This window comes from Pteropus alecto, unplaced genomic scaffold (assembly GCF_000325575.1).
Source record: "Pteropus alecto unplaced genomic scaffold, ASM32557v1 scaffold45, whole genome shotgun sequence".
Taxonomy (NCBI): Eukaryota; Metazoa; Chordata; class Mammalia; order Chiroptera; family Pteropodidae; genus Pteropus; species Pteropus alecto.
In genome coordinates this window covers 15921718-15942447 of record NW_006442491.1, presented here as the reverse complement: position 1 = coordinate 15942447, position 20730 = coordinate 15921718, and the positions used below count along the sequence as shown (strand labels likewise).

The 20730-nt window shown below is 49.8% G+C and overlaps 1 protein-coding gene and 1 long non-coding RNA gene across 9 annotated transcripts; one reads left to right on the top strand and one right to left on the bottom strand.

Moving 5' to 3' along the window:
• The first annotated feature begins 81 nt into the window (after positions 1-81).
• On the top strand, positions 82-19793 carry MAVS (mitochondrial antiviral signaling protein). Of its 8 annotated transcripts, none has more exons than XM_025039696.1 (8): positions 155-239; positions 2704-2767; positions 3497-3681; positions 4907-5081; positions 6328-6500; positions 7623-7779; positions 9753-10270; positions 11182-15250. In XM_025039696.1, exons 3-8 carry the CDS (start codon positions 3565-3567, stop codon positions 11626-11628), a joined length of 1587 nt encoding a protein of 528 aa, XP_024895464.1. In that variant the 5' UTR covers positions 155-239; positions 2704-2767; positions 3497-3564; the 3' UTR covers positions 11629-15250. The 8 variants fall into 8 exon arrangements, with proteins under 8 accessions (XP_006921690.1, XP_024895467.1, XP_015452467.1 ...); XM_025039697.1 differs by having other exon boundaries at positions 161-239; positions 3518-3681; positions 11182-15251; XM_015596982.2 differs by having other exon boundaries at positions 170-239; positions 2655-2767; positions 3518-3681; positions 11182-15251.
• LOC112470947 lies at positions 7973-19865 on the bottom strand. The gene is made up of 2 exons (XR_003043092.1): positions 19788-19865; positions 7973-8255 (listed from the first exon to the last, which is right to left on the bottom strand). It is a non-coding gene; the product is annotated as an uncharacterized LOC112470947 (long non-coding RNA).
• Positions 19866-20730: the final 865 nt, after the last annotated feature.

Sequence of the window (20730 nt, the reverse complement as noted above, 5' to 3'; positions counted from 1 at the left end):
TTGCAGGAAACTAGGTCCGTTCGGAGCGCAGATCCAGGAGTCCGGGGTCCTAAATGTAGGCCAGTGATCTCCCCCACCGCCCACTGGGGGCGGGGGGGCGCGAAGTCCCGCCCCTGCCATCTGGCCAATGGCCCCACGGCCCTCTCCAGGTCCCTCCCTCCTAGCCGGGGAGGGTTCCGGGCTGTAGGTGGAGGTCCGAGGCTGTCTGCAGGTCGCCGGGTCGGTCGTGGCTACGGGAGGTAAGATTGGCTCCCCGGGCGCTAGGTCCTCTGGGCTCAGGGCGCACGGACGCCTTTTGGGAAGGTGGCCCGCGGCGGTAGAACCCAAGTGGGACTCGGAGTCTGCCAGAGCGCACGAGATCTGGGGCATGCGGGGGGGCCGGGAGGAGACTGGACGCGCGAGGCTCGAGAAGAGAGGGCCCTAAGACACTTCGGGTCGGGGCAGCTAGGGCTCCTCGCGCCACATGCAGCACCGGGAGGTCGGGAGATGGGCGGTGCTGGGCGAGGTGGGCGGTGCGGGGCGTCTGCTCCCGCTGCGTGTGCTGTTGGGCGGAAAGGAGGCGGGCGCCGGGCCGCTGAGCTCTTCCTGCCGCCCTCAGGCCCAGGGTGACCCCTGGGCGAGGCCTAGCCAGGGTGCGCCAACCTTGGGCCGAGGCGATCGCGCCTGGGGGTAGAAGGAGTACAGCTCCCTCCTAGGTCTTGACAATTGTCGGTGGTGACACTTGCTCATAAGAACAGTCTCTCCGCCCTCCGCGGGTTTGGGTCTGGCCCAGGAATCCAGGAATCCAGGAATTCAGGAATCGGAGCCGAGGCTGTGAGGCCTCGCCCCTCCCACGCCGGTCGATAGTTCTCAAACACACTAGTCGGAAACTCCTCAGCGCATGGATCGGGAACACTCCGTCTCCCATATTCTCTGAGGCTGGAAAGAGGTGCCAGGAAAACACTGATAAAAATAAAAACAAAAACGAAGTTCTCTGTATACATGCTGTGGAGCCCCCAAAACCTTTGGAAGGGGAGTCAGCGACCTGAGAACCGCGCTGCTGTGGAGGGCACGGTTAGAAGGTCTTCAGACCTGTCTGAAAAATTTCCATTTCTCATAAGAAAAGGGACTGAATGTTGCATCCTCCCAGGCTCACCCTCAACCAGCGACCTCCCTCACTCAGGCAGTGACCTTGGCCCCTCCTTGAGCTTGAAGAAGGGACTGTGTGAGTCTCATTTGCTGCAGGGGCCTCTATGCTCTGCAAGGTGTATGGTGAGCTGCAATGAGGCAACACATCCTGGGTTCAAATCCTGTCAGGGCCACTGATCAGCTGTGCAACATGGCATCACTTCTCTCATGGATTTGTGGCAAGGATTAAATGAAAAAAATTTAGGATGTGCCTGCCTATAGTGGATCCTCAATAAATGTGAACAAATACGGGCTTCTTTTCCTTTTGGTGAGACCATATCATAACCCCTTCTCCCCAAACTCTGTGCCTTAAGGGCTGAGGCTTGAATGCAGAAGAATGTATGTCTCTTGATACCTCTCTGGATGCCATGGGAGGGAAGGAGAAAAGGATCCACACAGTTCTTTGCTCATCTCCTGAAGCCTTGGAGGACCCCTGCCCCACCTCCTCGATCCTCTTGACCTCTGTCATTAGTGCTTGCCCCACTGGAAATGTAGCGGCTAGTGGGTGGCAGAGCAAGCCGTGCAACGTGATGCTGTGGAGTTGGTAGACAGGACTGCTGCCTGGTTTCCCCTATGGCAAGGGACCGGTGGCCTCAGTAGCTCTTTGGTACTTTCTGCAGCACTGTCTCCTGAAAGTCTCACTCAAGGCTGACACCTACATTTCTACTCCAGCCAGGCCTTCTCTCCTCTGCCCCTTTCCCTCCTTGAAAACCCACTTGGATCCAATAGCATCTCAAGCTTCACTTGTTCAAAATGGAGCTCTAGAGTCCCCTATGTGCCATGGCTCCTCCCCTGGATTCTCTGGCTGGCTAAACGGCACTATTCATCCACTCACCCAGGGCCTATCCTTGAGTCTTCTCCCTCCCTCACCTCCAAAATTTACAGAACACCAAGAATTCAACCACCTCTCCCCACCTTCAAGGTTACCATCCCAGCCATACCTATTATGTGTCTGACCCTTACTGTGGCCTGCTGACTTGTCTCCCTACTTCCATCCTGCTCCCTCCACAGTCCAAGCTCCTCACAACCACCAGAGAGGTCTTCAACAGAAATCCTCTCCCTTCCCTGCTCAGAACCCTCCAGTAGCTCCCCATTTCACTCCCAATAAAACATAACCGTCCTTTCTTACACAAGTGGCTCCTCCCACCTCCTTGACCTTGATCTCTGCCCCTCCCCCTAGCTTTCTAAACCTGGACCACCCTGACCTGCTTTCTGTTCTTCAAACATGCCAAGCCTGTTTCTCACCTTAGGACTTCTTACTTGCTGTGCCCTCTGCCAGAAACACCAATCTTCTCACAGTCAAGAACAGCTCAGCTCAAATGTGGCCAATCAGAAAGGCTGCCCTGACTATCTCAGTCTAAGCAACATGCCCTTCTCCAGGGGTTCTGTCTCATTATGCTGTTTTTTTTCTTTGTAACTTTTATTACTATCCAGGATTCTTATTTATGTATATGTTTACTGATTTGTTATCTGTCCCACCCCAATAGAATATAAATTGGATGATGGCGGAGATCTTGTCTCTCTTATTCCCTGCAGGTCTTCCCTGTGGGGAAGCAAATAAGAAATAAGCAAACAAATGCATCTATAATTGCAAATTGTGGTAAGTGTTACATAAGTGCCTGGCAGTAATTGCTTATATTTGAGGCACTTGTAAACTTTAAGCTTATAAGACAGAACTATATTGTCAAAACAAGCTCTCGAGCCATTTTAGGTGTTAAGAACAAGCCTGGAAAAGATTTAATTTGCCCCAGGTCAACAGTGAGTTCAGGGCTGTGGATCTCAGCTTCCTACCCTAAGAACATGTATATGTATCAAGCTTTAATGGTGGGTCTGCATAATGTTCTGGAAAGAACCTGATCCTGGATCCCGAAGACCTCAGTTTTTTACACTTCCACTATCAAGTCCCCTTTCTTAATGCTTCATTTTCTTCACCTATAAAATAGGATAGGTCCTATTATTACATTGGGCTGCTGCTTCTTTTTTTTCCCCAGTGTACCTCAAAGAAGCAGCCCTTCTAGGTGTAGCCTTCTTTTTATCAGTGGCTAAGGGGCACATACGGACCTGGGGACAATGGCAGGGAGCCAGACTCTCCCCAACACTGACCAACTTGCAGGGCAGAAGTGGGCCCTAACTCTTCTGGAAATGATTTTCTTTTTGGTCATCGATTTGCTTTTAAGTAAATTCTTTGAGGGTCTCTGAGACTCAGGCAACACTAAAATAGGATGGTTAAAGAGAGAAGCCAAAATTCCAAACATTTGAGAAAGAAAGAATTGTGTTTTGTCCAACCCCACGTCCAACCCTGTTGCATGTGTGGTCTGTTTTCTTCCAGTCTTTTTTCCCCTTCTCTCAGTCCATCCACGGGCCTGAGCCCTCTGTTACCTCAGAACCTGGACAGTGATGACGTTTGCCGAGGACAAGACTTTTGAGTATATCCGCCACCATTACCGAAATTTTTACCGTATTCATGTTCTGGAGATTCTACCTTACCTGTCTTGCCTCACAGCAAGTGACCAGGTGAGCCAGGGCATGACAGACAGACAGCCAGACTTGGGGGGAGGGCTGTGGAATTCAGAGCTTCACACAAGCCAGAGCCAACCCCATCCTTCCTCATCTGTACCCACTTCCTGTCCTTGCTGCTTTTCTAACATTCAGAATGAAGTGTGGTTCAGGGTGGCCTTTCCGACTTTCTTGAGCTCCCTCTGGTGTTGTTTTGTTGTAACGTTCAACATTATGGCGCCAGCTGCCTGAGATTTCCGGACTCTGGGCTCCTCACCCACTTTTTTGGGAACCTTCTTTTTCTTCATCTTGCTTGTCCTGGTTCTGGCTCAGTTTTGATTATATTCTCTTTATTGCAGGACCCTGTCCTGCTAGGGAGCCCAAGGTTCAGTTTTGAGAGTTCATGGGTGCCAGGCCACCTTAGCCTCCTCAGAACTTGCTGTGGGCCCCTAGTGAAGTGGGCCAGACCCTTCCCATTTTTGCTGTTCTCAGACTGAAACCCCCTGTTCTCCTCTGCTTCCTCTCCACAGATGCCTTTAGCATGCAGGTCTGTGGCTGATGGGGTTTGGACCATTTCCCCTTGTATTTTGGGGTTTGTGGAGATACTCCATCACCGTGTTCTTCTGTAAATATTTTCTGTGGGTTTTATTCTGCTATCTGGTTGCTTGTTTGTATGTGGGAATTCAGGTGGATCTAAAAACTCTGCAGCTACTTCATTGTCTCAGAATGGCCCCAGTCCCTCATCCTCCCTGTTTCTTATGGTTGGCCTCTTCTCTTTTCCTTAACCCCCCCACCCCACCCCCTTCATCTGCTGTTTCTGACACACCTTTTCCTCCTTTGCTAATCCAAGGCCTTTCTTTTGTATTGGGGGCTGGATAAACCAACTCAAGACTTTGGCATCAGACTAACTGGGTTTGGATTCCTGCCCCACTGCTGTAGGATCTTTGCTACCTTTTCTGCAAAGCCTCAGTTTCCTCATCAGCAGAGTAGGCGTAATAATTGCATTAAAAAAGATAATTCACACAAAGCTCTGAGCTGGAGAGCCTAGTAGCTGCCTCTTTCCTGGTAGCTGCCTTTAAACTTGAACTCAAACTCTAGTCTTGTCCTGGGCTCTGACCCAATTTCAGATGGCTGCCTCTTCCTTATAGCTGCTTGGTGCCTCTCTTTGCAGCTGTCCCCTCCTGAGTGGGAGAGGGACCAGGGCAACTTGGCTTGAGCAGGGAGATGGGGCTGTGTCTTCCAGGACCTACTGCGGGCCTGCTACGATCACAGGGGCAACCGGAACACCATCTGGGAACTCTTTAACAGCCTTCAGCGGCGGAGCGGCTGGGTGGAATCCCTCATCCGGGCACTGAGGGCCTGTGAGCTGGCCAGTCTCGCTGACGAAGTGGCCCAAGTCTATCAGAGGAACCTGCCCTGTAAGCCTCCTGCCATGGCCCTCCTCCTGGAACCCCTGTCTGTTCCCCTGGCTTCCACTCTCTCTGTCCCCTCATCCCTGTATCTCCTCCCTTCCTCTGCCACCCTTCCCCCCATCACCCCTGGGCAGCAGACAAACTCGGGTGTAGATCCCTCCTTAGCCACTTATTAGCCGTGTCCCTTTGCCAATTCCCTTAATTTCCTTGAGCTTCGGTCTTTTCCTCTGTAAAACAGAGCTAAGGGCAACATCTACCTCATAGGGCCGCAGTCAGTACCATGGGACAATGGCATGTCGACTGCTTAGCTGGGGCTGGGCACCTCCTTCTGCTCAGCAAATGGGGCCTCCTCTCATTTTTATGGCCGTGACGTTTGCTTCCCATCCCTTTTCTCACTTCTTCCTGTTTCTTCTCCCTCAGTTCACCTTCTCTCCATTCCTCTCTCTCCTTTCCCTCCCTTCACTGTCTCCCTTTTCTCACTCATGCTTTTTTCCTTTCCCCTCACTCTGCCCCTCCCCTGATTTCCCCTAGAGCCCCCTCAGCTGCCCAGTTACCCCTCAGCTCCCCTCAGTGCTCCCTGCCTGGCCAAGTGTCCAGATGGGTTTTTGTGAGGTCAGGGTCTGAGGGACCGAGACAGGAAGAAAATTCAAGCCAGCTCTATTTATATTTCAGACTAAAAACCACTCCTGAGGCCCTGCCTAGGTTTACAGCCTTAGAATATCCCTCTGTTTGTCTTCTGTCAGTTTTCGCTATGTTCCTTCCCTCCCTCCCTTCTTTCACATGTGGAGATTAATAGTGATCCCCTGAGTACACGTGGTCATAGTGGGGCCAGGGGTGGGTGGCAGGGGCAAAGTGGAGAGGCTGAGGGGGCAGCATCAGCTCAGGAGTCAGTTAGTGGCGACGGCTGCCCACGAGGAGTTGGAGAAAGCTGCTAGGTTCCAGAATGCCTGGGGACAGAGAAATGGTGACTGCTGACCCAGTCTGGATGGTGAGAGGACAGTGAGGTACCCCACGCCCCACCCCACTTTGCCTTCCTCTCCTCATCTTCCCTAACTCCTTTCTCCCTTACACTCCTGCCTCCCACTCAATGAAGTTTGTCTTTTCTGAGGAGTGCACCCTATATCAGGACAGCATTTGGAGCTGTTGGGGGGCTGATAGCCATGGCACTGGAGGTCCAAGAGCACCCAGGCCTCTCCTGTCACTAGGAATACCCCTGATTCCACCTTGACATCGCTACGTCTTTGTCCTCCAGTGAACCAGAACCACTCCCAAGCCCCACTGGAGCCGCCGTCAGTTGCTGCTGAGGCCCCAGGATCCTCTACACCCGCTTTGGCCCTCAGTGTCCCCAAGAACAGCTACAGAAACGAGGAGTCAAGTTACCCCATGCCTGTTCAGGACACCCAGTTGCCAGAGTCCATGGGAGAGGTGCGTCCTCGTAACCTACCTCTGTCCCCTGCTTTTGTGTTGCCGTCTGCCCGCTTCTGCCCACCCAACCTTCCAGAACTCCTCTCCTGCCCCCCATAAGTTGTGCCCAATCTCTGCTCAGAACCCCAGGGCTTCCCCAGTGAGGATCTGCCTCAGACCAGCTCCCAGACTGTTGCTCAGCCTGTGGCAGCCCGAACCCTCTTGTCATCTAGCTGTGAGGTCTTTGCAATGGTGCATGTGTGTTGTCGAGGGACCAGGGATTGACCAGATGGGCGGGGAGTAAAGGAGCAGGAGGCGATGGGCAGTGGGTGGATGGTGGAGCTGTAGTTATTCCTAGGAAAGTGAAGTTTGGGGGAAAAGTGACTGATTCTATTGAGATATGATGAGTCAGCAATGGGTGTCCTGGAGACACCAAACCATGGACTGGAAAGCCCAAGAAAGGGGTCTGTGCAATGGCCTTAGAAAGGGGGACCTTTCCCCCTTAGGGCCAGATGGATAGGGACAGATGGATAGGGACTCCCCAGGGGATGGGTATGTGGAGTCTATGAGGTGGGTTCAAAGGGTCTGGCAATGACCAAAGCCAAGGCAAGGCCTTCCTTGTTTCCTGTGATCCATGGCATCGGCTGAGGCCTGTAGGAGCTGCCCCACAAATATAAGCTGCCCTTTGTCAGATCCTGGGAGAAACAACTGCCTTATTCACATTTTCCCTTTTGCATGGTGGAGCTGTAGTTATTCCTAGGAAAGTGAAGTTTGGGGGAAAAGTGACTGATTCTATTGAGATATGATGAGTCAGCAATGGGTGTCCTGGAGACACCAAACCATGGACTGGAAAGCCCAAGCAAGGGGTCTGTGCAATGGCCTTAGAAAGGGGGACCTTTCCCCCTTAGGGCCAGATGGATAGGGACAGATGGATAGGGACTCCCCAGGGGATGAGTATGTGGGGTCTATGAGGTGGGTTCAAAAGGTCTGGCAATGACCAAAGCCAAGGCAAGGCCTTCCTTTTTTTCTGTGCTCCATGGCATCGGCCGAGGCCTGTAGGAGCTGCCCCACAAATATAAGCTGCCCTTTGTCAGATCCTGGGAGAAAGAAACAACTGCCTTATTCACATTTTCCCTTTTGCAGAGTTCAAAGAAGGCCCCGCAGACACCCAGCTCTGAGGCTGTACTGAGAAGGCCCAGTGGCTCCCTGGAGCCCTCCTCTAACATGGCAGCCCTCAGCCCTATGACCTCCAGTGGGCCTCAGGAGAAGGACACAGAACCAAGCAGTACCGACACAGCAGGTATGTGCGGAACTTGGAGTTACAGGGCCTCTCTGACCTCTCAGTTAGGGTGAGGATTAGAGTTGCCTCTCTGGCTTCTTTGGACAGGAGGCTAGGGTGGAAATAAAGGGAGTTCACCCCAGGGAACAACCCAGTTCCTTAAAGAGTATATTGGTTAGCATTTACTGTGTAACAAACAGTCCCCCAAACTTAGTAGCTTAAAATACGACTGTTTATTTGGCTCATGATTCTGTGGGTCAGCAATTTGGGCTGGTTCAGCTAGGCAGTTCAGATCTCGGCTGCTTTCTCTCTTATGTACACACTAGTGTAAACATAAGCTCTGCCTATAGCTGTTGGCTGGGGTACCTTGGTTCTCTTCCATGAGTCTCATCCTCCAGCAGACAAGTCCATTTCATGGAAACGAAGCAGAGTTCTGAGAAAGAGGGGGATCCTGGGGCATAGGCTCAAAACTGGCACAGTGTTTCTTCTGCTTCATTCTGTGGGCCAAAGCAAGTCACAGGACAGCCCAGAGTCAAGGAATAGGGACATAGACTCCATCCCTAGAGAAGAGGACTGACAAAGTCACATTGCAGAAAGTGTGGATACAGGTAGAAGAGAATTAGGGCCACTTCTGCACTCTACCAAAGAGACTCTATAGGGATCTGCCAGCACCTGGAGGACAGTGCAGAAAGAATACTGTTTGCAGGGGAGCCCTTAGGTAGTGCCCTACCTACTAGAGGGGTCTGTAGCTCTCAGCAAATCACTAAAACTGCCCAGCCTCCAGGGGAAGGTTGGTCTTCATCAGCCAAGGGCCTGGAACCCCATACCAGACCTCAGTGCTCCCCCCCAGGAATATAGAGCTGCCCACTATGACCCCCAGGCTGGCATCTCTCTGTACCACTATTTCCCAAACTGTGTTCCACGTGGCACTGGTGTCAGCCAGCCCTCAGTGCCCCTGGGACAGCCACAAGGCACATGAGCAGTTAAGGCTCAGAGAAGTCATCTCAGTGTTCCATACTCCTGTCACTCCAAAACTATGCCCCAAGTACCCATTGGCATTTTGCAATGTCAGTTCGCCACAAAATACCTTTTAGGAAATGCCTCTGTGGACCTGGTAGGCAAAGGACACTTCAGTTTCAGGATGCGTATATACACAGGTCCCGTGAGATCCTGTGCTGTTAGGTTTGGGGTGGGGGGCACATCAGAATCACTCATGGCCTTGTCAGCCATACGGCCTGGTGTGCGCATTCTCAGAGTTCCATGGAGAATCCTGATAGAACTATCTTTATGGACTGTCACTACCTGCTCCCTCCTGCTTCCCCCAGGGTAGGCTCTCCTCCTAGGAGTGGCTTTGTCTCTGCACAGAACCCACCCTAAACCCTTAGGCCTCCTAGGAGATTTGCACACACTGAGGGTTGGCAGAGCCTCTGGGGCCACATGACTGGTGTGAGCTATTCTGTTTGAGCCATCCTACTGCTCCTTTTCCTGGTTTAGGATTGCTCCTGCTGTGGGTGGGGTGAGGAGGAAAGAGGGCGGTGGACGGAGAATCCAGGATTCCACCAGACTAAGGAGAAGCTGGAAAAGGCAGACACAGGAGGAAAGGGGTGTGTGTGTGTGTGTATGTGTGTGTGTCAGGCAGGAGAAGAAAAAGCAGAGCAGATAATTAATAATGATCTTTAAGCTCCTAGAAATTATTAGGGAGACAGACTATTTCATTCTTGTGAGAGAACAGCCTTGGGCTATAGGTCAAGGACTCAGGATAGACAGGCCCAAGGATGTTCCTGCAGCTATTGAAACTTCAGGCCTGGGAGCAGTAACCAAAGGGACTGTGGAGACTTCTCCGCAGGTAGGAGGTTGAGAGGCCTTGATGCCATAGAGGTGGTGTGAGTAGGAGCAGAGGGACCCTTCTCTAGCCCTCTGATCCCAGGGAGACTGTGATTTTCAGGTAACACTCCTGTGGGTCTGTGTTTCCCCTTTTGTTTTGCCACCTGCAGGCCGCGTTTCCAGCCTCGCATCACCTGGTGGGCCTGTGTCTCCGACTGTCTCCTTCCAGCCGCTGGCCCGTTCCGCCCCCAGGGCAAGCTGCTTGCCTGGCCCCCCAGTGTCAGTTCTGTCTACTGGCACTTCCTCCACCTCCTCCACTGGCTTGGCCTCTGCAAGGGGTGCTGGTGACCAGGCTAAGGCTGCTATCTCTTCCACTGGGGCAGGGGTGCCCACCAACTCTATGACCACCAGCACGGCACCCTCCAAGGTGCCCTCCCACTCTGCATTTACCAGCACAATTCCTTCCAAGTTGCCCACCAGCTCAAAGCCCCCTGGTGTAATGCCCACTAATGTGCTTACCGGTCCGGCACCGTCCAAACTGCCTGTCAACTCAATGCGTACTGGCACAGTGCCACCCAAGGTGCCTACTGGCTTGGTGTCTGACCACAGGATGCCCATGAGCACAGTGCCCAGCAAGGTGCCTGCCAACACAGCACCCACCATTAGGAGCAGCAACAGTTGCCTGGAGGTAAGTCCTTACCCCTTCTAGTAGTGATCCAGACCCCTCCCTAGCCCTGTCCTTGGTTGGACCCTTCCTAGTTTTCATTCTGTTTCCAGCCTGGGCTGGTCCAGAGCCTTTTTGAAGGTGTAGGGACAGCTGAGAAGCAGCCTCATCCAGACCCTGCACCATGCCCTTTAGAGTAATAATAACCATTAGAACTCTTAAGTGTGGATACCTCAGGAGGGTCAGGCGTGGTGGGCCACCCCCGTTGGTCACATCTATTAACCCATTTAGAGCTCACAGCTCCCTGGTAAGTTTGCAGTGCCATTTTGCAAATAAGGGAGCAGTGAGGGGCAGAGCAGGGTGGCTTGTCTGCCTCAACACTTTGCTCTTCACCACTGGAATATTTAGCTTGTCCCTCCATGACCAGAGTTTTACAGACAACAGCCCTGGCCCGTCCAGCCTGGGTAGCCGCTCTGATCCAGCAGTGCCCCGCTTCTGAGCTGCCCATCTAAGCCTGCACATCTAATCTTATTACTTCTGTCTGCCCAGAAGAACCAAGTCCAGGGGGCCCCTTGGGTACTGTGGCCAACCACTGCATGGCCCTAAGGCCCAGGCCAAATGTGATGCAGAATGGGGCCACACACCACCAAGGGCTCTGAGGGGGTGGGGCTAAGCTCCTAGGCAGGGAGATGGCTGCCCTGGAGGAGGTCACCGCTGGTGCTGTTGTAGCGCCTGGGTCTCCTCCTCCCCTACTGCCTTCCTGTACCATCATCACTGGTTTGAATCCCCAAGAGAGGGTGGCCTCATGGGCATTATGGGCTGGGAATTGCAGGGTTAGGGTGTTAGTTCATGCCCTGGCCAAGGAATGGGGCTGCCCAACCTGGCTCGTCCCCTTGCTATCTCCAGTCCCATCCATACTCTCCTTTCTTGACCAGGACACTCCAGTGTCTCCAGTGCCCACAGGTGCCACCGCTGGAGGCAGCTCACCTTATGCAGACAGCAGTTGTGACAGCTTGGGCTTGGAGCCAGAGCTGAGCAAGCCAGGCAGGCTGGAATCCTGCATGAGTAGCCAGCCATTCTCTGGCTGCTCTGCGGACCTTGCCATCAGCTACAGTGACACGTTGGGTGCAGGACCTGACAACGCCCCAGAGGAGAATGAGTACGTGTCGGTGGATGCCCTTAGGTTGCATGTGGTTGAGGCTCCCAGCCCCGACCTCCTAGAGGGCAGCCCCAGGCCACCTTCTGCCCTGCAGCCCCAGGCAGAGAAGCAGTCCCTGTGTGTTGGGACGCCCCCCTGGGTTCCGTGGCTTGGGGTGGCTGTGGCCGGGGTGCTCCTGGCTGCAGTCGTGGCTATGCTATACCGGCGGCGCCCACTGCAGTGAAGCACCTTGGTCCTCCCCGCCACTTGTCTTCCCCAGTACATCCAGCCCCAGCCACGGAGCTGGTCCTGCCCACTGGAGGCTGGGTCAGAGCGGAGCCAGGGGGCCACAGGCCTGGCTGGAGGCCACGCCACCATTGACAGTCCTGGGAGGCAGCATTTTCGTCCCAGCTCATGCACTCTGCAGCTCTCTCAGCTTTCTGGGCCCTGGGCTGCCCTGCGTGTGCCAGACTTTGTCCACCCAGCAATTTGGATTATTGCCCTTGTCCTCTGGAGGAGGTGCCTCCGTCCAGGCCTTATCCCTGTTTGCCCGAGCCCACGAATCAGTAGGTGCTGCTGGAGGGTGCAGGGAGTCAGCAATGCCTCCCATCCTGCCCTGGTCCCTGGCAGTGGACAGCGCATATCTGGGGTAGGGGACCCACAGGACCTTGCTCCTCACTCCTAGTGGCCCAGCCTGAGCCCACTGCCCCGGAGAGCACCCTGGAGAGCACTGGAGCTGCTTATGGTCCTCTGCCTCTTTGGTTCTCCACCCATGCAAGGCTGGGGAGGAGGTCTGGAGGTTCCTGTGGACCCTGGGGAAGCCTGAGGCAGCTGCTGGTGCTGAGGACACCCTCCAGAGCTTCTTTCCAGCCTTCTCACCCCTTTCCCTTTCCTTCTCTTCTGGTTCCCATCCCTATGAGAGCTGTGGAGGGGACCTTTGGGACAGAGCTCAGGCCAAAGTTTGTTTTTCAGCTCCACCCCTTCCTGGGCTGTGTGGCCTGGGCAGAAGATCAGATTTCTCTGGTCTTACTTCCCCATGTGGACTACGAGTATTATAGCTCATCCTTCTCTGGGTTCTTCTAAGATTGAAGCATACAAGTGTTTGTTAAGTGACTGGCCCAGACCAGGTAGCCACTAAATGCTTCTCCCACCTCTCCCCTGTCCAGCCTGGTAGAGATGAGGGCAGGAGAGGCACAGTGCCCAGTGGGTAAAGGTACAACTCTGTAGTATAGGGTGGCCGAGGTCTGCATTCTACTCTGCCTCTCTCTTGCTCCGTGCTCTTAGGCAAGGCGTTAACCTCTGTGCCTGTATTTTTTCAGCTAAATAAGTAAATAGATAAGTATGTATATCTACCTATCTATCTATCATCTATCTCCTGGTGTTGTTGTGAGAATTAAATGAATTTATCTACATAAATCTTTGAATGGTTCCTGGAATTTACTAAGTGTGGGAGACATGTTATTATCACTATTCAAATTGGAGGGGCTGGAGTACTTTGCAACATCTTTAGACTCAGAGCCTACTGCCTCCTCCACTTTTATTTGCCCCTTACTTTATCCTGTGCTTTGGGGATTTGTTGGGGAGTGGAGAGAAAGGCACATCCACTGGGGAGCTGTGCAGGGTACGGGCTGGAGTACCCCCCAGCAGTCAGATGGATAGGGGGTTCTTTTCAGGTGGCCATCTCTGGACAAGGGGCACACACAGGAGCCTCAGGAGCTGCTTCCACTTCTGGGCTCCACAGGGGTAGGGACTACAGCCCTGGGGAGACATTAGGTGGTGAGAGGTCACCTATGGCCCACCCACAGGCTGTCAGCCTGCAGGGTTCTGCACCCTGTTTTGGCTGCTACAATCTTTCTTTGCACTGCACTAGGGGACTTCAGCAACCTCTACCTTTAATTACCTCTACCTCTGGACTTCTCTTTGACCCTCATTTCAAACCCAATAACCTGTACCTTGAAACCAGGCGTGGTCCCTATACAAGCTGTCTGAACAACTTCCATCACCTTTACTCTTTACCTGCCCTCTGTGCTTCCACCTCCCTCGTAGTTACCCAGGTCAGTGAACAATTCATACACAGGTGCTAGTTTTAATGTGTTTCCCTCCCAGGGTATCTTTAGAAAAAAGTGTCTTAAGAAAGCAACATGTAACCCCAAAGAATGCTATTTAAGTGGTGGGATTTCAAGCACAGTGACCGGTATAGAAGATGGCACTAGGCTCCTGGCCCCAGCCCGGCCTTTAGCCCAAGGTGAAGTGTACCTTCCCAGATGTGTGGGAGATACCTTTGGGTAAGGTGTGTAGAAAGTGTTCAGGGACCTACCCGGCACTTTTCAAACTATGCTACCCAGAGTCCTTGCCTTGGCTTTCATTGACTGGCATCCGTCTTTTGGCTATTGTCAACCTGAAGACCTCTCTAAAATGCCAGCTTCAAGCAAGGTTGGGAATTGGCTGGTGTATCGAGGCCTGTGGCCAAGGGAGGGCTTAGGGTGGTTGATGAGATGTGTCAGATCTCGGGATTACTGGGTTTGGAGCGTGGCTCTTAGCTGCAGGTTGTTGCATGTAAGAGGGAGCCCAGGTTACCCTCACAGCCATGGCCTGGGTGATGGAGGCCAGAACCCAAGGAGGAGAGGGAGGGCCTCCACCTCCAGCGCTGGTCCCAGTCCCCTATACTTAGAGACTTGGGGAAGCACACTTTACCTTGGGCTAAAGGCTGGGCCATCCTGGGCTTGTGTCAGACTCACTAGCAGCCAAGATACATACATATAAATCTCTTTCCACCTTCTCTACTGCTGAAACATTTCTCTCAAAGCTCCAGAGCTGCCGATGCTTCTCTCTCCCTGGGAAACACAGTGGACCTTACTTGATGACCTACTGAAGCCAGACCAATGCCATACCTCACTTTATTTCCTTTCTGGATGTGCTCAGGTGTAATCGGATTTAGAGAAATTTTTAGTCAAAGATCAGGAATATGCCCTTTACCCTGCCAGGCCTTGGATATTCATAGCTTCTTTTAAGAAACATTTTTGTTGTTGTTATGGCAAACTTTCAAACACACACAAAAATAGAATATAGGAAAAAATATATACGAAATACATATATAAGAAAAATAAAATAAGAACCCCTATGTGCCCACCACCAGCTTCAATAATTATGGACTGAGGGGCAGTCTTGTTCATTGCTGTCCGATTCCTTTTTCTATATAGGTTCCTTTTGTAAGAGAGTGAGGGGTTCAGAAAACCAAATGGCAGACTTGGGTGGGGACGATTTTGTGGCAAAAGCCCTCTATTTTCTCTAAGGCAGCATTAGGCATTCCCCTCTTGGTTTCTTGGTCTCTGTGGGTGACATCCCACTTGAACCAGTTCAGAGTGTGAGCAGCACTGATGTCCCTGTCTTAGGAAGAGGGGACCAAACGGGGTGCCTCCATTGACAAGCTCCTTGGAAGTGTCTGGCTTCTGCCCCTGTCCCAAAGAGGTGACAATTGATGGGTATGTTCTGTGGCACTTTGCCCCATTTCACCAGGGGCCTCCTCTAGGCTCTGACAGACCCCTTCCAGCAGGCAGAAATGCCACTGGGCTGGATTCAGATTCCACACCATGGCTCCTGCTCTCATGGGAGTCTCCTAGGGATGGAGGCATCCAGGCCTTGAGGCCCTTGCTTTCTGCCAGTGCAACCACAAAGCTGATGGCCAAGAATACACCACCCCCATCTCACCCCCCGGGAAAGTAGTGTCCAGGGTTCCTGTTCTAACCTGGGCTGGAGGCAATAACTCTCTGTAGATGAAAATCACGATTCTCCTGTGCTTACCCTTCTGCTCTTTTTCCTATAGCCCAGGGTCGTGAAGGTCACATGTACTGTTGGGCATGGTCACCCAGCATTACTCATTCCTTTTTTTGCTGCTGCTGCTAACAACAGCAGTAACTAAAAGGGCTACCACTTACCCTATGCTTCACTGTGTGCCCACTGTGTGCCTGGCTAAGCACTTTAAATATATATTAACTCCTTTAAGTCTCACAATGTCCCTATGAAAGGGGTACCATTATGACCCAATTTACAGCTAGTCCTCAAGATTGGATGGGAGGAAGGACTGCCGGGGACAATGCAAGGGAAAACTGACCTTTGAGCCCCAGACCTGGTTGTTCTCTATGCCTATGACCCATAGCTGATTGGGTGTCTGGAGCCCAAGACCCAATTTTAAAGTGAGATTTCACACTAATACATCCCTTTCTAGTGTGCCAAGATCTACCACCTGCTATAATAGTGTAATAACATGAAATATATAATTAATATAGTCTCAGGGATGTTATAACAATATGACTACAATCATCGTATTTGTGGTAGGCTCAATGGCCTGAGGCTGTATGAGGCAGGGCAAAGAGCATAAGCCTTAAAAATGCCAGGCCTCTGGAGGTCAGTTTGTTCAACAGACATTATTTATTAAAAGATTTTCCTGTATCAGGTCTAAGGCCTAAAATGAGGAAGACACTTGCATATCCTCCAATAGTTGGGGATGGCTCAGGAAATGTGGTGGAGACAAACAGGCTTTCATATCATCATTTTATGTATTTGTACAAAATTTATTTTGTACCTACTGTGCGCAGAGTGCTAGAAAAGGGCTCGGAGACCCAGAATCATAAAGCAAAGACTCTAAGAGTCCCTTTTTACCACCTATTGTCTCCAATACAATAGTGATGGTCTAGAGCAGCAGTCCCCAAACTTTTTGGCACCAGGGACTGGTGCTCGTATGGGAATTGAATGCCTGATGATCTGAAGTGGAGCTGAAGCTATGATGCTAGAGCTGGGGAGCAGCTGCAAATATAGATGAAGCTTTGCCTCGCTTGCCCTCCTACTGTGCAACCTGGTTTCTGGCTCCAGGATTGGAGACCCCTGGTGTAGAAGAGTGTTCCTGAAGCATGGGTGGGGGTAGGAAGAGAAACGAGTGTTGTTTTGATCAGTTATATACTATTAATAATTATAACAATCTAGGAAAATAGTAACACTAAAGAGCCTATAGGGAATAAGAAAACTATTAAGTATAAATTTACGAAGACACTCAGAAGAAAAGCTAAAATGAAAGGGTCTGATAAGATCAAATGTTGATGAAAATATAGAACAACTGAAATTCTCATGAACTTTTAGGGGAATGTAAATAGGTATATAACCTTTTGGAAAATGCAGTACCTACTAAAGCTGAACACATGCATAACCTATGACCCAGCAATTCCACTCCTGGGTATGTGGACTATAACAGAAACGAGCTTATATCTACCATGAATGTTTCTAACTGCACTGTTCATGATAGCCTCAAACTAAAATCAACCCACATGTCTGTCCACAGTAGAGTGGATATGTAAGTTGTGGTAAAGTCACAGAGTAGAATACTAGCATATAGCCGTGAATATGAATGAACATATTGCTACACACAACCACAAAGACACATTTCACAGACATGACACTGAGCAAAAGAAGTCAGTATACACAAAAAAGTTCGCACCATATGCTTCTGTTCATATAAAAAGTACAGAAACAAGCAACTGAGCCCTGGTGTTCAAAGTCAGAATGGTTACCTTTGGGAGGGATAGAACCACAAGGGGCATTCTAGGGGGTGACTCTACCTCCTGATTTGGGTGTTGGTTTCATGTGTATGTTCAGTTTGTGGCCAGATTCTCTCTTGGACATATGGAAATAAACTAAGGTCACCCAAATGAGAACAAACAGAGACTGTTTATTCAGAAATTGCAAGAAAGTCAGCCAATATTCATGTGCATTTGGCAGGGAGGGACTCAAAGGCAGGAAGGCAGTGGGAAAGCTTTGTGGTGAAGAAAGGGAGGCTTCAAGTGTTTGCCTGGGACCCTGAAGGGGGGTCTGACTAGAAGAGGGGCATCTCTGTGATTGGTTGGGGAGCATATTTGGCTTTCTCTGGTTGGGCCCGAGTTGGAAGAAAGGAAGGAGTGGCTGGAGATTGGGAGGAAGCTGGCAGACATTGACATCGTCCTTATTCTAGGTCTATTATTTATTGCAGAGATTGTGGTTTGGCTTTCCAGACCGTTTACTGCCAAGGGTTCTGTCAAAGTGCTTTGTCACATAGGGCCTGGCCATTGTCCATTTGTGTAGTCAGTCTCTAGAATATGGGCTCTGAGAGGGGCTTTCCCTGCTGGAATAGGAGGTGAGCATATACACACTTCCTCCAGCTCCGAGTCCCTCCATGGGGTTAGTAGTGCCACGGTGAGGATGAGGCCAATGGCTAGAGTGCTCTGCTCCAAGTCAAGCTCCAAGTCATTGCTTAACTACTACACCTGCCAAGGTTCTTTTCTTCTTTAAGGCCTGGCTGAAAGCTCAGCTCCTATTGGAAGTCTTCTTTGATTAGAACCCTTTCATTTATTAGCCTTCTTAAATTTCCATGGCTTAGCTCACATCCTGCAGTGTAAATTCCCATTCCTTGCCTGCATTTAAAAAACCTACACTAATATTTTCCTTCTACTTACTCAATACTTACCCATATAAAACAACAAAAACAAAAGTAAACCCCGTCCTCAAACCTACTTCTTATTGAAGTAAAATATACATACTGAAAAAGGTACTCAGACAGAAGGGAGAGCTGAGAAGTGAGAAGAGAAAAATGGGAGGGGATAAAAAAGGTGAAGAAAGAAGGAAGCCCTGGGTTCTACTTCTGTGTCCACAGCCAACTCCTGGCATCCCTTACCATCCTGGACTCACAAACCTTGAGGCTGGATGAAGTGATATCAAATCCTTCCTCCTCCAGAGCTTAGTCCTTGAGTGTCCTTGGCTCAGACTGACACTGCATTGGCTTCCTCCCCCTCCTGCCCCTCCTCCATCATCTGCAGGTGCCATTGCCTTACCATCCGAATCACTAGCAATCAGACGCTGTCTTGTATTTAATCAATTTGCTTATATTTAACATAACAAAAAAGAAAAAAATCTTTTCTTTATTACATGCAGCTGGAAATCAGCTTCTTGCTGGAGGCTTATCTAAAAGAACTGAGAAAGGGAGAAGCTGGTAATTGCTGGAAGAATTACTTTTTTTCCTACTTGCTGTCACGATGTCCTTAGAATTGTGAGTCCAGTGACAGACAGTCTTTTGCAGTATTTCTGCTGTCGTTACTTCTAGATCTAAGATCCTTTAACATTTCCTTCATTCTACACACTGTTATGAGGCTCTACCATGGCCAGCTGTCTGCTCATGAACGTAAATAGAACTTTCAATCTGGAGGGCTTGTTCTGGATCTCTCCCCTTTTCCTCTCCTGCCTTAACTCTCAGGAGTCTTTTATTCAGACACATGCTCCTCTGCTCTCAGGAATGTGGCAGGATATCATCTTCCAGGCTGGCTCAGTGAACTAAATTCTTCCCACCCAGTCCAGGTGGGTCAATCTCCCCTCTGATTTTTCAATTTTCTTATAATCTCATCTCTAAAACATCTTTTAATTGCACAGGTAGTACATGAACAGGTGCTTGCTATAAAAAATTAAAATTCTACTTTAGTTATATAGGCCAGAGTTTCTCAAACTTCAGTATAGGCACAAATCCTCTGGAGATCTTGCTAAAGGCAGATGCAGACTTATTGAGTCACTGTATTTCGAAGAAATATTTTTTGAGGATAGACAAAGAATAATAATTGAAAATGCCCTTCACTCCCTTGCAATCCTTTTCTCTTTTTGGGGGATTTGATAGACATCATTCCTTACCTTTCTCTGTTTACTTCTGTGCCATCTGATAGCCCTAACTTAATCCCATTCTTGGCTTGGGGCCAGGACACTCTCTGAGGTCCTGTTCATAGCAGTGGGGTGCAAGGCCTTCTGGCTCCCAGCCTCCTCTGTAGCTCCCTGTAGTTCCCCACAAAGCATGTTGTCAAGCTTATAAGTAGTTCATATGACAATCCAAACAATTTGGTCATTGTTTCAGTTGGTTGAGGACCCTCTGGTTCTGAGTATTTTTCCACCATGTGCATGATGAGCCACCCCAAACCACTGATGAAATGGAGAACAGGGCAAAGCCAGAGCTAGAGTCCCACACAATGCTGCTCAAGACCATTGGCCAACTGACCTCATCAGTTGACCTCATCATTAATCAATTAATCAGCATTCTACTTTACCTACACATCTAATGGTTAAGAGTATACATAGCACAACCCCGATGCAGGTATAGCTGTTAACTAATGCTGCATGAGAAATTATGCCAAAATTTAACAGCTTAAGACAACACATTTAATATCTCACTTTCTGTGGGTAGAGATTTCAGGTGCAGGTTTGCTGGGTCATCTGGCTCAGGGTCTCTCATAAGGCTGCAATCAAGGTGTCAGCCAGGCCTGCAGCCATCTCAAGACTCAGTTTGGGGAGGGATTTTCACTTCCAAGCTCACTCATATGGCTGTTGCAGAATTCAGTTACTTACCAAATTGTTGCTCTGCAGGCCTCACTTCCTTGTTAGCTGTTGGCCAGAGGCTGCCCTCAGTTCTTTGCCACATGGGCCTTTCCATAGGGCAACATACAACATGGCAGCTTGCTTCATTAGGGCAAGCAAGAGAAATAGAGAGTGTGAGAGCAAAACAGAAGTCAGTCTTTTGTAATTTAATCTTGGAAGTGACATCCCATAATTCTTATAAATTGCACTCAAGGGACAATTTACTAGGAATTGGGGATCGCTGGTAGCATCATTTCAGAAGTTTTCTATAGTAGGAGGGAATTTGGCCCTGTCCTGTAAAAATGACTTATGTATCTATTCTTTGACCCAGCAATCCCATTTCTAAAAATCTAAGACAAAGATACATTGGCAAAAATGAGTGATGTATACACAAGGCTAATCATTATGGCATACTTTGTAAATAGCAAAAGATTGGAAATAAACCAGTTGTCCATCAACAGGACACTGTCTAAATAAACCATGGTATCTCCATATTGGAGTGCTATGCAGTTGTCAGTAGGAATGAGGAATATCCATATACTACTATGGAGTGGACTCCATAATGTTCTGCTAATGGAAAAAAATTGAAAAAAAAATGGATATAATATATATATAATATAATATAAAGATAGTTTTTATTTTGAAAAGAACAAGTAAAGTTTTATATAAGAGTTGAGACTTGGCATCCTGTGTGACTCTATTGGGAGAGGACTCTTGGAAGCTTGGGTCTGGTTTCCTCTGGATTTTGCCCCATGCAGCTTTTCCCTTTGCCAATTTTGCTTTGTAGCCTTTCCCTGTAATACATCTTAGTCATGAGTACTACTAAAATTAAAAATAAGAGTTGAGACTGGAATCTCTTGTCTATTTCTATGGAAGAGTAGACAAAAAGCTAATTTAAAAAATGGTTGCCATAGAGAGAGCGAGAGGAAAGAGT